Below are 14,876 nucleotides of genomic sequence, written 5' to 3' on the forward strand. Positions count from 1 at the left end.
AAATTACCGTAGTATTTCTAACATCAATTCAATAGATTCCACTGTGTGGAAAATCCTCACATAGTTCAAGCTTTGTGTTTGTGTTTTTTCAGTGTAAGTCAGATAAATTTGTGCTTCTCAAATTTTTGTGTGCAAAATCACCAAAGGATCACAATAAAATGCATATCTGACTCAGCTGACCTAAGGGTGGCTCCAAGTGGTGCCTTTGCTGCCGGCCTTTACTATTTTAGAAGCAAGGAAATAGAGGAAGAATCTTTTTGTTTGTTTGCTATAAAGCAGATTCGCAAATAATGTCATTTTATTCAGCGTTGTTTAGTTACAATGTTGATGAGATGTCACAGGAACTTAACTCTTGTATATAACAATTAGCCTATAGTAAAATTGGTTTCATCATATATCCTTTCACTTAAAGTCACTATCAAAACGTTTAGTGAGGACTTACTATATAGATACCGTATTTTGCTGTGTATAGCACACTCCCATGTATAATGCTCTTTCATTTTAAATGTTTAATTCAATTTTTTATTTATTTATACTTAGAAACAAAACCGATTATTATATTCCAGGGTATTATTTTGCATACAGGTATCATTACTGCTTTCTAGAGTTATACTTTTAATGCATAATTATAAATAAAAGAATTAAAACATTTATATAGATATGAAATTAGTACTACCCATGTATAATGCACATCCTTATTTTTCCCTCAAAAATTTTGGCTAAAAAGTTTAGCCATGAAATTTTGCCTATGAAAAGATCAGCATCATTAATATACTGCAGTGTACATTATATACTGCAGTATACCATGGTATACTACACCATGGTATTTGCCATATAGTTAAGATGTCTAACAGCTATATCAAGTGATAATGAGTATGAATTCAAAAGGAGAATTAGGCCACAGCCCTATTTTATACCATACAGAAACAAAACTTCACTATCCCTCTTTAAATTCAAACACTGATATGCCATAGCAGAAATAGGGTGTTTTACAACTAGATTGCACAGCTGATCCATAGAAAAGTTCCTGTCTACGTAGTAACGGGTATCAGTAAATCTAGACCCTACTGCTATGCACAGAAACTATCACAGTTGAGCACGAATTCCTATCTTTTTTGTGCCTGCTATCAAAAAATTACAGGCCTCTTTAAAACTATAGCAACTAAGATTAGCACTTCAGGTCTTTTAACGAATACTACTGATGCCTATTCCTAAAAGCTTTCTTGTTTAAGTCGAATCTAAGTAAGTGATTCCCAGTACAATTTTTAAAAATTGGTTTGTAAAATGTAATTGAAATTGCTGTAAATAACACCATCATCAAAAGAATGAGAAACAATTCAAAAAATGTAAGAAAAGATTTGCAGCCCTGGCTGGCGTAGCTCAGTGGATTGAGTGCGGGCTGTGAACCAAAGCATCACAGGTTCGATTCCCAGTCAGGGCACATGCCTCCGTTGCAAGCCAGGTCCCCAGTGGGGGCCATGTGAGAGGCAACCACACATTGGTTCTCTCTCTTTCTCCCTTCCTTCCCTTCTCTAAAAATAAATAAATAAAATCTTTTTAAAAACTTTCATTATTAAAAAAAAAGATTTGCAAGTCATATATCTGATAAAGGACTTGTATTCAGAATATATACATTATTCTTACAACTCAGCGATAAAAAAATAACACAATTTAAAAAGGTGTAAAGGCTATGCAGACACATCCCCAAAGAAGATATACAAACGGCCAATAGGAACTATGAAAGGATGAGCATCATTAGCCATTGGAGAAATAAAAACCAAAACCACAATGAAATACAACTTCACACCCACTAAGATGGCTACCTACAAAAGAAGGGTAATAACAAATGTCGGTACATTGCTAACAGAAACATAAAATGGTCAGCTGCTTTGAACGGTTTGGAAGTTCCTCAAAAGGTTAAACAGAGTTACCACTGATCTAGCAATTCCATCCCTACCTGTGCTCAAAAGAAAACATACATTCTCAGAACTTCTACACAATCATTCATAGCAGCCTTACTCCTAATAGCTAAAAAGTAGAAACAACCTAAATGTCCATCAAGTAATAAACGAATAAAAGTCGTGTATCTGTACAGTGGATTATTCAACAAAAATAAAGTATTGACATGCTATAAAATGAATGAGCCTTGAAAACATGCTAAATGAAAGAAGTTACAAAAGACCTATATTATGATTCCATTTATATGAAATGTCCAGAACAGACAAATTGATAAGAAACAGAAAGATTACTGGTTGTCTAAAACTAGTCTATTTGGGGATGAGGGAGGAGGGGGGAATGGGAGTGATTATTAATGGATGTGGAGTTGTTTTTGCCAGGGGTATAGGTGGGGATGAAAAGGTGATTGTGGTGATGGTTGCACAAGTCTGTGAACATACTAAAACCACTGATTTGTACACTTTAAATCGGTGAATGGGTATGTGAAAGCTGCTTTAAAATCAAAGTACTTGTGTTTTTGGTAAAAGTGTAAATTTTGACTGATATCAGCAACAATTAAAGGGCCTTTTATTATAACAGATTTGTCTGGAAATGCCCAAATCTGCTACAATAGGACCTCTTTAGCTTACTGTGCTTGGCATCACTCCTCTTCAACTTTGAATCTGGGACTAAGCTGAGTCCATAAGAGGTCCATTTATAAAGATGAGGAAAGGGTGAGCAGTTCAACTGTAAAACAATGCTGATTCCAATAGTTCATTCCTGGAATAAATAACTGGTATGTATTGAGGGAGGAAGTGAGAAGTAGAAACACTTTAGGATATCAAAGGAGCAGCAGAAGATTCCTCTGCTTAGACTGTCTCACTCCCCCATGCATATTCTAAGATACTCAAGGACAGGAGTTTGAGGTGAAAAATGAAACAAAATAGAATCAAAGGCTAACTGTACTTAAGATTATTATGTGCCTTCCCTTCATTAGTTTTTTGCATAAGGCACTGAGTTAGGAACATACAGAAGTTGAACAATACAAGTCCTTGAGCTCATGACAAAGTTAAATGCTAAAAAATATATGCATCTGTAGAGGTAAGATGCATTGTTATCTCTGAGTAGGAGGATGAAAAACTGCCTTTGAAATGGGTCTTGATATTAACTAGAATTTTCAAGGCTAAGAGTATGTGAACTAAGGAATCAGGACTAAAACAACTAATATTAGTGTAATTTGATGAAAATGGCACAATATAAAGTTGATGAAAACATCAACATTACAATTCAGATTTCATTAAAATTTCCTTTCTGGCCTCTCTACCTCACTCTATTTAACAATAGCTCTTCCCAAAAGGAGAGAAAAAGATGTTTCAATCAAATTTGCATCCTTGTGACTCCTTTACTTGGGACTCTCCCCACCACTTCCACCTTGATCTTCCATCACATACATTCCTGATGTTTTAATAGCATAAATCTTAAGAATGCCAAGGGCTTCCTGAATTTTGTCTTAATCAAACAAATTTAATTAATCATTCTTGGAAAATATGATATAGATGAACTCAGTGAGAGAACCACATCTACCCATAGGTCATTAAGTAAAACTTCGTATCTGCCTTAAGTGCCTGGTGCTGCCTACAGCTCTTGAAATAGTGGCAGTACTAAGGATTTATTCATTTTGATTCAACTTCAATCCAATTCACATTTCAAAATCCAATCTCCAGGGATAGAGGAATGCACTACTTTCCTACTGAAATAAATTTACAAGTCATCTACAGCTTAGCTTCTTCAATTAGGCCATATTCCCTGGGATTACAGAAACATGTACAGGAAGAAACAAAAGGGAAAACAATGAACACAGAACAACTTGCGGGAGCAACTTGATAATCTGGGATCAAAATATTAATAAATTCAACCTGTCAGTTGTTTAAACATTTTAAATCCAAATAAATACAGACGTTACAGGGTAAATAAAAGTGTAAGTCTCTCCCTTTTACTCTTCTCTACAAGTACATATGTTGAAGTAACCAACAGGTGAGAAGTCAGGAAGGAAAAGAAAACATCTTCCAACACTCTCAGATAGTCCTGTAGTACAATGAAATAACTTACCTGTATGATAACAATCATCTTTGTCCATTATCTTAATACTAACAGTTCATTTATAGGGTAGATTTTTAGTTGAAATTCCTTTGTGTTAACAGTAACATTATGTAATTTCTTTCTTTCTTTTACATTTTCTTGACTGAGATACATCTATACCCTCAAATACCAACAGTGTGGGAAAGAATATAATGCCTGGGGCAAACTTTGCTTTAAACTACTGCAGGAAACAAAAGGAGAGGAGAAATATATTTTTTAAAACTTTGGAAAACGTGGGTAATTGGTGATGCAAGTTTATAAATACATTGTGGTTCCATGTATTCTTCTCTATTCTTACATAAGAGTTAGAAAATATCCATAACAAAAAGGCAAATAAACTGCTCAAACTAGCTGTCTCAAAACCTTATCTACTAGCTATATTTAACATGAGCCTAAATGAATTTGTCCCTTTTCTAAACCTGTACAGAATTCTATCTGTGACGCTCATTTTTCACAATTACTGTCAATTTTTCATGTATTTATTCCCATACTGGAAGGACTATAAAACACAGTCCTTGCTAGCAAAGATCTTATAATCTTTCCTCTTAAATCCATAACATTCATTTAACAAGCCCATTTCCCAAATAGCCACTATGGGCCAGATACTCTTTCTAATGCATGCATAGAAACACTAGGTCTCTAGCTTCAAAGAGCTAAGCAGAAATGTACTGGATTGGCCAAAAAGTCAGTATGCTTTTTCCATAAAATAAGAGACACATTCTTCTTTTTCACCAATAACTTTATTGATTTTGTATTTTGAGTATGTTGGCTATCTCCCATGTGGTATATATAACATTGTTCTCAATTAATGTCTCTATTTGATCACTATCAACTTCAACTGGTCTACCTGACTGTGGAGAACATCCATCATCCCACAAGAAATCTCCAGCATGAAACTTTGCAAACAACTTTCCACATTTTCGATCAGTCACAGCACTTTCTCCATAAACTGCACAAATCTTTTTTTGTATTTCAGTTGCATTTTTACCTTTCTTGAAATAATAAAGCATAATACACTGAAAATGTTGCATATTTTCTTCCATCTTCAGTACTAAAAAGGCTACACAAAAATTCACCGATTTTGATTTTTTTTAATGCATAGTGATATGACAGCTGTGACAATGAAATCTAATAAAATTGTTTCAAATGAAGTTAAAGACAACTAAGCACTACTAGGGCCACAGTACAGACTTTTTGGCCAACTCAGTAATTTAGCTGAGTGCCCTTTGGTTTAAACAGCATACCTACTTCCCAGTTCTTGGACCCCCCAAGCACATTTCTCAATGTGGCTTTCCTTATGCCATTTCCTAAGCGTTAAAAACTGTATCAAATGCCTTTTGTAGATTTGAACCCTAACAAGCCTTTCAAGGCCCAGTTCAACTTCTCCATGGAAGCCTTTCTAGTCTGTACACTTTTATGAAATCCTACAACGTAGATTTACACCGTTCCTTTAGCAATTAACAAATGCGATGTCCTGAACCTTCTCATAGCCTCCACAATGTCCAACACAATGCCTTGCCTACAGAAGATGTACAATAATTATATTATTACCAATTTACATAATTACATGCGTATCTAAAATGAGTGGCATGAGGATAACGTGTCCTCTAAGGCAAAGGTCCCCAACCTCTGAGTCACAGACTGATACAGGTCCTATTAGAAACCGGATCACACAGCAATGACCTTGAATGCAATGCACCTGAATCATCCCAAACCATCTCTCCCCCTGACCCCTCAGCCCCATCCGTGGAAAAATTGTCTTCCACGAAGCCAGTCCCTGGTGCCAAAAAGATTGAGGACTACTGCTCTAGGGTCAGCCTCCCCAATCCCAACTCAGAGCTCTTCCATTGGTCTATAGTGCCCAATCACTTTCAACTGCTCAATTACTAGTTGAATTTTGGTATAAAAGCATAATTGAAGGGCTTTAATTAACTTTACCATACATCTGCAAAGTCCTATTCTAAGTTTTAAAAGAAATAATAATAAAGAAAAGAAAACCAAAGATGACTAAAACCATAAAGTGCTGAGATCAATGTGATAGTTCTAAGACTGGCTTGTGTAATCACTTCTGATTTGAGATCTATATTGTTTTAAATAGCAATCAACTCTCCTGTCTCAAAATCAACTGTTAAACTGGAGAAGTTATTTCTAAATATCTCAAAGATTCCTCCCCCCCTTTTGAATGCCATGGGACAAAAAGTACTGTAATCCACTGTCCCGTCAGGTAATAAGTTGTTTAGGGATAAAAGTATTTCCAAATATCTAATAGGAGAAAGAACTACTGTTCCAATTACCATACTGTGGTTTAAGTATCTGCTTATGAACCTGGCTCTCTGATCAAACCATGAGCTCAAGGGCAGGGAATCAAGGACTGGATATCTTGTCTTACTCATCTTTGTATAACCTAAGTCTAACAGCCTGGCACACTGAGGCAATTCAATGAATGACCTCTCCATTAATGAATGAACTCCACCTTAGGTTAAAACATGTTCAAAATGCCAACAGCCTGTTAAAAAGTAATGGATAGAGGTAAAACATATTCAAATGCCAACTATCTATTAAAAAGTAATGGAATGTAGAAGTTACATACATTTTATATTTAAGCAGATCAAGCATAGTCTATTTGCATTTTCTTCCTTCAAAAACATTTCCAATGGCTGACATAAAGTTTCCTGAGAAATTATTCCATTTTATCCCTAGTATTATCGGTCTTTTTCTTTTTTTTTGGATGGGGGTAAAAACGTGAGAAAGATTCTTCTGAATGCTCTCTATCAGATCCTTATCCAGTGTTCCTGCCTCAGTTTCAATTGGTTCCTGCATTTTGTGGTCCCTTTCCAGAGCTGTCCAACCCGTGGCCCACAGGCTGCATGTGGTCCAGGATGGCTATGAATGTGGGCCAACACAAAACTGTAAATTTACTTAAAATGTTACGAGATTTTTTTGTTTTCATCAGTGTTTGCGTATTTAATGTGTGGCCCAAGACAACTCTTCTTCTTCCAGTGTGGCCCAGTGATACCAAAAAGCTGGATACCACTGCACAGCTTAAAAAAAAAAATTCGAGTCAATGAGAGTGATTATCAAAGAATGGAAGCTTCAGGATCAGAACAGGGTAGTGTACACTAATCTGTCCCAACAATCATTAAAAATCATTGTCAAAATTAAAATGCACCATGCAAAGGTAAGACTACTACCCACAAAGTGATATAGAGGCTATGTATATTTTTGGAAGACACAAATATTTGATATTGACACGGGAAAAAAATGACTAGAATAAGCAGACCACTGGCCAAAAGAGGGAGTATACATGTGCTCATATACACAGCTATATGAGATTAGTGATTAAAAGGAATATTCTTCTAAAATATCAAAGGTAATCAAGTTAAATACTGTTTACAGTTTATTAAGGAAAATGCTCACAAAATAATGAATTATTTATAGTATAGTTCTCTCAAATATTATATCTCTAGGAGTATATAAAGCACTTTTGAAAAACACACAGGAGAGCACTGGGGGGTTGGGCTGGGATGGGAGTAAAAGACAAAAAACTGTACTTTAACAATAATTAAAAAAAAAAAAGAAAAACACACAGGAAACAGTACCAGTAACTCACCTCTACAATGACATAAGAGTTTAAAACATACCCCAATTTGACTTAAAATACATGAGTTCATCAGTAGTCTGTCCATCATTAGGCTGATCAATAAAAAGCCCAAAACAAAGAAACAAAAAAATCCCACAAGTCTAAACAAGTAACCATACTTTTTAACCCTTTCTCTTTTAGTTATGATTTCAAAGCACTCCCAGTATTAACATGGTCACTTAAGCAGTCATCTGTTCTCTTAAAATAAGTGTTCTTAAAAACAATAATTGTTTAAAAAAAATCATGCTATCTATTGACCCAACAACCCGTATCAAAAATTGTCAGGAACAGCCGACCAAGATGGAGATGTAGGTAGACACACTGTGCCTCCTTGCACAACCAAAAGAAGGACGACGACAATTTAAAAACAAAAAACAACCAGAACTGACAGAAAATCAAACTATATGGAAGTCTGACAACCAATGAGTTAAAGAAGAAACATTCATCCAGACCAGTAGCAGCGGCGGAGTCAGGCAGCCGGGGCAGAGAGGAGTCGTGGCAAGGCAGCAGCTGGCCGACCCAGTGGGGCGGCAGATTGTGGAACAGGGTGCACAAGGCTGCAGCTGGCCGGCAAGGCAGCGGCTGGTGGACCGGGCAGTCCCACATTCGTGTGCCGATAAACCAGGCGAAACAAAGGGGGAGCTCGGGACAGACTGCACAACCCAAGGTCCCAGCACGGGGAAATAAAGCCTCAAACCACTGATTGAAAACACCTGTGGGGGTTGAGGCAGCAGTGGGAGAAACTCTCAGCCTTACAGGAGAGTTCGTTGGAGAGACCCACAGGCTCCTAGATCGTACACAAACCAACCTACATGGGAATCAGCACCACAAGGGCCCAATTTGCTTGTGGGAAGTGGGGCAAGTGACTGAAATCTGACAGAGCAGAGCAAGCACCATTGTTCCCTCCCGGACCCCTTCCCCACGTATAGCGTCACAACCCAGCAACTTGGGTACCCAGCCTTGGTGAACACCTAAGGCTCCGCCTTTTACTACTTAACAGGCGCATCAAGACAAAGGAAAAAAAAAAGGCTCAAACAAAAGAACAGATCTAAGCTCCAGAAAAATACAACTAAGTGACAAAGAGGTAGCCAACCTATCAGATGAACAGTTCAAAACACTGGTAATCAGGATGCTCACAGAATTGGTTGAATTTGGTCACAAATTAGATGAAAAAATGAAGGCCATGCTAAGTGAAATAAAGGAAAATGTACAGGAAATCAATAGTGATGGGAAGGAAACTGGGACTCAAATCAATAGTGCGGACCAGAAGAAATAAACATCCAATCAGAAAAGAATGAAGAAACAAGAATTCAAAAAAATGAAGAGGCTTGGGAACCTCCAGGACATCTTTAAACATTTAAAAATTTGAATTATAGGGGTGCCAGAAGGAGAACAGGAAAAGAAACAAGTGGAAAAATTATTTGAACAAATAATAAAGGAGAACTTCCCCAATCTGGCTGAGGAAATAGACTTCCAGGAAGTCCAGGAAGCTCAGAGAGTCCCAAAGAAGTTGGACCCAAGGAGGAACACACCAAGGCACATCATAATTATATTACCCAAGATTAAAATAAAGGAGAGAATCCTAGAAGCAGCAAGAGATAAGGAGGCAGTTACCTACAAAGGAGTTCCCATAAGACTGTCAGCTGATTTCTCAAAAGAGACCTTATAGGCAAGAAGGGGCTGGAAAGAAGTATTCCAAATCATGAAAAGCAAGGACCTACATCCAAGATTGCTATCTTCAGCAAAGCTTTCATTTAGAATGGAAGGGCAGATAAAGTACTTCTCAGATAAGGTCAAGTTAAAGGAGTTCATCATCACCAAGCCCTTATTATATGAAATATTAAAGGGATTTATATAAGAAAAAAAAGATAAAAAATATGAACAGTAAAATGACAGCAAATTCACAATTATTAACAACCACACCTAAAACAAAAACAAAAGCAAACTAAGCAAACAACTAGAACAGAAACAGAACCACAGAAATGGAGATCACATGGAGGGTTAGCAACAGGGGAGTGGGAGGGGGAGAGAGGGGAAAAGGTACAGAGAATAAGTACCATAGATGGTAGGTAGAAAACAGACAGGGGTAGGGCGAGAATAGTATGGGAAATGTAGAAGCCAAAGAACTTATACGTATGACACATGGACATGAACTAAAGCGGGGGAATGTGAGTGGGAGGGGGTGTGCAAGGTGGAGAGGAGTAAAGGGGGGGAAAATGGGACAACTGTAATAGCATAATTAATAAAATAGATTAAAAAATAAAAAATTAAAAAATTAAATAAAAAATAAAAAATTATTAAAAAATACTCAGGAATAGTTGAAAACATTGATAAGAAAGAATGCTTACTGAAAAGCCAGAAGCAACATAAAACTCCATTAACAGAGGAGTATGTAGCTACTGAAATCAAAGAGCTAAAATTAATGACATTAAAGATAACATTTATTAAGCTAAAAATAGGTTATAGAAGAGCATATAAAATAAAATTGCATACATATATCTATGTATAAATTCAGAAACATCTTTAAAAGGGTTATCTCTAAGTGTTTGGATTTTGTGATATTTTTACATTTCCTCTGGGGGGAAAATATTTTCAGAAAAATCATAATGAGCAAGTTGCATTTTTATAACAACTCCTTTTTTTTTCAAGTTAGTAACTTTAATAAATATATTCAGTAACTGTATGCCCCATAACTGTGGTTTAGCATCTCTGAAAGGCAATCAGACACTACCAAAATGATAAACGCACATTTACTGATTCAGCAATTCCACTTATAAGTATTTATAATATAGATATTCTCACACAAGAGTGCAAAGACACACGTTTGTTCAAGAATATTTGCAGCGGCATTGTTTGTACAGGATATGACCGAAATGTCCATCAATAGAGACCAGATAAATAACTTACATACAATAAAGTACTGCGTAGCCATGAAACAGATTGAGGTAGCTATGTGTATTGGAGTTGAATGACATCCAAGGTAAATTAAGATTTTTTATAAAACAGTATGTATCAACTAACAGATAAATGGTGAGAATAATAGATAAGTATACTTGTATTAGCTCTAGGACACACACACACACACACACACACACACACAAACTGTAAATAGTCATTGCCAGAGGGTGATAAGACCTACTTTTCATTATAAACATTGTAAACCAATATGTACTGTTGAATATTTTTTACCATGTATGTATGTTGCTTTGAAGTTTTAAAACAATAGGTTTTTTTTAATTAAGCAGTGAAATATTTTGCTGCTGTATAAGTAAATGTTTAAGAAAAATAGGTTTTCAAGTATCAAAATTATACTACCAGTTGTTTTTTAAGGGTTTAAAATAATTCTAAACTATCATTTGCTGCTTTAAATTCATTACAATTGCTGGAAATTATACACAATTGTAAACCTGAACTCTTCTGGACAAAGGTTGTTTACGTTGTTGCTAGCCAACAAGTCCACATTTGTTTAACCTAATCCTTGTTTTGCTCTCAGTATCGTTAGCAGTTTTTAAAAATCTGTTTTCTTTCTTACTATATTTAATATATGTTCAATACAAAAAAATTTTCTACTAGCCACACAATAAACAGGGAATAAGAGAACAGATTTTTCTCCTTTTCCATTTATATTAATCCCTCCAGGTCAGTCTGGCCTAGCCTTCCCTGACAGAACAACAAAAGAAATGCCTACCTAAGATAAACAAAAAAAATGACTAACTAAATATAGTAGTTTCTACTCCAAGGGTGTTCTAAAAAACATTAAAGCTAAGAAAAATACATTACATTGAAGTATATTTTCAAAAAGATTAAATACAACCTAAGGCCTCAGATCCAACTGCCACTAACATGCCCTGTAACTTTGAAGAACCCATTTCCCAGCAATTAGAAGTTACTCCAAGTTAAGGGACAGAAAATGCTGCTTAACATAGCGATAGAGATCTTTTTTATAACATTTGTACAAGGTTATCAAGTGTCACAGAAACAGTATAACAATCAACAAGGTTATACTGGAAGGTATACATAATCAAAACAATTCTGTCAGTTCTGGCTTATTCAATCAACACCACTGCTTATACTTATGCATCAAGTTTCCAGAAAATAAGTGGCAGACAATTAAAAAAAATTAAAAAGGAAGCGGAACTCACCTTTAACACTTTTTCTATTAACATCTGCCCCCTTTTCAAGCAAATACTGAGCAATCTCTTTGTGTCCTTTGTAACATGAAATCATCAAGCAGGTATGCCCATGTCGGTTAGACACTTCTAAATCAGCTTTGTGTTCTACAAGGTACTTCACGATTTCCAAATGGCCATCGAAACAGGCAGCTCTAAGAGGAGTTGAATTGGTTAAAGTTGTGTTGTTGACAGACGCTCCATGATTTAACAAAGACTGAACCACCTTCAGATGTCCTGCTGCAGAAGCGGCCCATAATGGGGGGGCCCCCTCTATGGTTTCACCATCAAAATTGACTGAGCCCCCAATTTCGATGGAGGCACTGCACTGCTCTAGGAGGAATTCCACCATGTCAAGGTGACCATACCTGGCCGCCATCAAGAGTGGCGTGGCCCCATTTGTTTTTTCAGAGATCAAGGAGGAAATCTCCTCTTTGGATTTGCTTGCCAACAACTTGGTGAGAAGCCGGAGTTTGCCATCACGAGCTGCATTAAATACTGCTGTCTTTAGATCCATTTATGTCCAGTTCAGAGGCTGTGCGTTCTTTATCCTTCAAAGCAAAGCTCCAGCTTAACTCTATGGACACAGGCAAGAGTTACAGGAACCAAAGTTCGCTGTTAATCACTGCTCCCCAGGACGGATATAAGACCGCGGTGAGTATGTTCTGTCCTATTGCCTTCCGACAACATCTGACAACCAGAGCACCAAACTAGAGGGGAGAAAGAGTAGTTTTGAATTTTCCATAGGCAAAGGCAAAAACATTTTGGTTTTTCTTAATTTCTACTGTGGGAAGGGAGGGAAAGCCATACCTTAGGGACTACCCCCTCCAACACTCCACCCCAAAAAGTAAAAAAAGAGACTACAAAAAGGTACACAGGGACCCCAATGTTTTGGTGAGAGGTGGTCTCTTCTCTATACACAGTAAATTTAAACACTACAGGCAACCGGTTTTCTCGCCTCCTAACCAACCACGCTTTAGTTCTAGTTTTGTTCCACACTAGCCCAGGGAGAGTACAACCGAAAGAGGCAGGAGACGCGGGTTCAGAACTCTTTCCCTTACATCTGCAGAGAGCGGACCAAGGGCACGAGGCTGGAAGGCCTCTTTGTGGCCAGAAGGGATTTCGTGGAGGCACAAAAAAGTCAGACACAACCAACCTCGGCCAGCTAGGGCCGAACCCCCTCACCCAAAACGTTTTCTCTAAGCCTACTTGAGGTTCTCAGGAAATCCGGTTGCCTTTTAGCTAATTTCGCCCGCCCCGTTTTGATCCCTCCGCCCCCAAGGGATTCGCCGCTCCACGGACCACAGCCACCCCTACAGAACCTTCACCTCTACCTTTTCCAGACACGAGCAGACCCTCCCCAAGGTCCTCCATCGACCAGGACCACTCCCGGCGGGGCTACAAGCCTGTGGCCTCCGGCCCGCTGCCACCTTCAGCTGCCCCGGGCGCCCTCCTTACCCTTCCCGCCCAGGCCTCCCCGCGGGCGCCTCAGGCCAGGGCCCGGGATCCCGCAGGCCGCTGCCACTGCTACCTGCCCGTAGGCCAGTCCTTCCAGCCGCCGCTGGCCGCTCGGGCTATGGCCGCTCTCTTCAAATTCAAACCGTTGTCCTCACCACCGCCGCCCCACTCCGCCTACGGCCGCACAGTTCCTCCATGCCCCGCGCCCCACAGGAATGAGTCCGGCCGCGCTGCTCGCCCCGCCCCGCCACGCTGAGCTGCCTCCCGCCCTCCCAGTCAACGCTGGCTTCAGCGGCTACCGCGACTGCCGCGGCGGATGGTGTAATGGGCTACGAGCCTGGGGCCGGGCGAGCCAGAGCACTGCTTCACATCACTGACGAGGCAGCCGCGCCATTGGGCCGGGGGAGGGCGGCGGCCGCCAGGAGCAACAGCCTAGGGGCGGGGCGGCCGGCCCAGGCGGACCAGCGCGGAGGGGGCGGGGCCACGAGCCCGACGAAGGAAGTGCCTGCGCGCGGCGCACCGGGGGAGGGTTAGGGGGCAGCAGAGTGCTAAGAGGGGGCAGGGTCACGCAGTGCCGTGCTAGTCGGAAGCCAGTGTAGATCCTGAGGATATGTCGGGGGTCTTCCGGTCTTCTGCTTTACGGGACGCTTGTATTGTGAGGCTTGTTTTCGTGAGGCTTGTTTCGGGAAACTATTGGGCCCCACTGTCATGAACTCCACAGTGGTGGTAACCATGATTACTCTCTCTCTCACACACAGAAATTTTCTCAGGCTAGCCTGTTCTCCCCTTCCTTTAATGGGCCCTGAAATACACCGTGCTCATAGATCTCAAAGAAAGGAAGAAAAGAAAAACACAAGAAACAAATTTGAGAAAAAGATTAGTTTTGGAGACTGCCAAACATAGCTAATATTTTTTAATGCGGACTCTAAAAAATACACAGGCTACAAGGAATAGTAAAACTTAAGAACAGTACAAGTAAGCAAGGTTGATTTCTTGAACTCTGAACAACCAGGAAATGAAAGAAAGCTAAAAAGTTAATATGAATGAGAAGATTACTACTTCATACAGCAGGAAATAAACTCCTGGAATTTGTCATATTAACACATGGAATGTATTAAACTAGATTGAAGAAGAGTTTAACTATATTTGGGGAATAACACCTATAATGAGTCATGATTAGAAGTCAGTTTTTGAAAAAACGGATCTTCTGATGAGGGTCCTGGCTCGTGGGTTCTGCGACATTGTTGATGAGACACGAAACAAATTCGCATGAACTACCAAGTCCTGTGTAAGAAAAGGGACTGCATGGCCATTCCCTCAAGGGGAGAGCGCCTGGACCCTTGCCTTGATAAGCTTTTATTGCTTTCTTGGGGCACATTACATGATGGTTCCCATTTACTATGTAGAGGTTCATTTTAGGTGGTTACCTTTTACAGAAAACAAAGGAGAGGATGCCGCTAATCACATCACAGAAGAAGGGTATCTGCAAATGCAAAGGGAAAAGTGGTTGAACTGGTTACACTCTTCCTTGGAAG

General features: G+C 39.0%; 1 protein-coding gene across 2 annotated transcripts in view; it reads right to left on the reverse strand.

Annotated features, from left to right (window-relative positions):
• The window catches only part of FEM1C (fem-1 homolog C), a 29,296-nt gene extending 15,464 nt beyond the window's left edge, over window positions 1-13,832 (reverse strand). Inside the window, exons 1-2 of one of the 2 annotated variants that reach the window (XM_028505331.2) lie at window positions 13,415-13,832; window positions 11,857-12,593 (exon numbers count right to left, since the gene is read on the reverse strand). In XM_028505331.2, the coding sequence (XP_028361132.1) occupies window positions 11,857-12,400 (544 nt within the window). In that variant the 5' untranslated portion in view covers window positions 12,401-12,593; window positions 13,415-13,832. Of the gene's footprint in view, window positions 1-11,856; window positions 12,594-13,341 lie in introns of both variants that reach the window. The other variant, XM_028505330.2, reaches the window with a different exon arrangement.
• Window positions 13,833-14,876: the final 1,044 nt, after the last annotated feature.

This window comes from Phyllostomus discolor, chromosome 3 (assembly GCF_004126475.2).
Source record: "Phyllostomus discolor isolate MPI-MPIP mPhyDis1 chromosome 3, mPhyDis1.pri.v3, whole genome shotgun sequence".
Taxonomy (NCBI): domain Eukaryota; kingdom Metazoa; phylum Chordata; class Mammalia; order Chiroptera; family Phyllostomidae; genus Phyllostomus; species Phyllostomus discolor.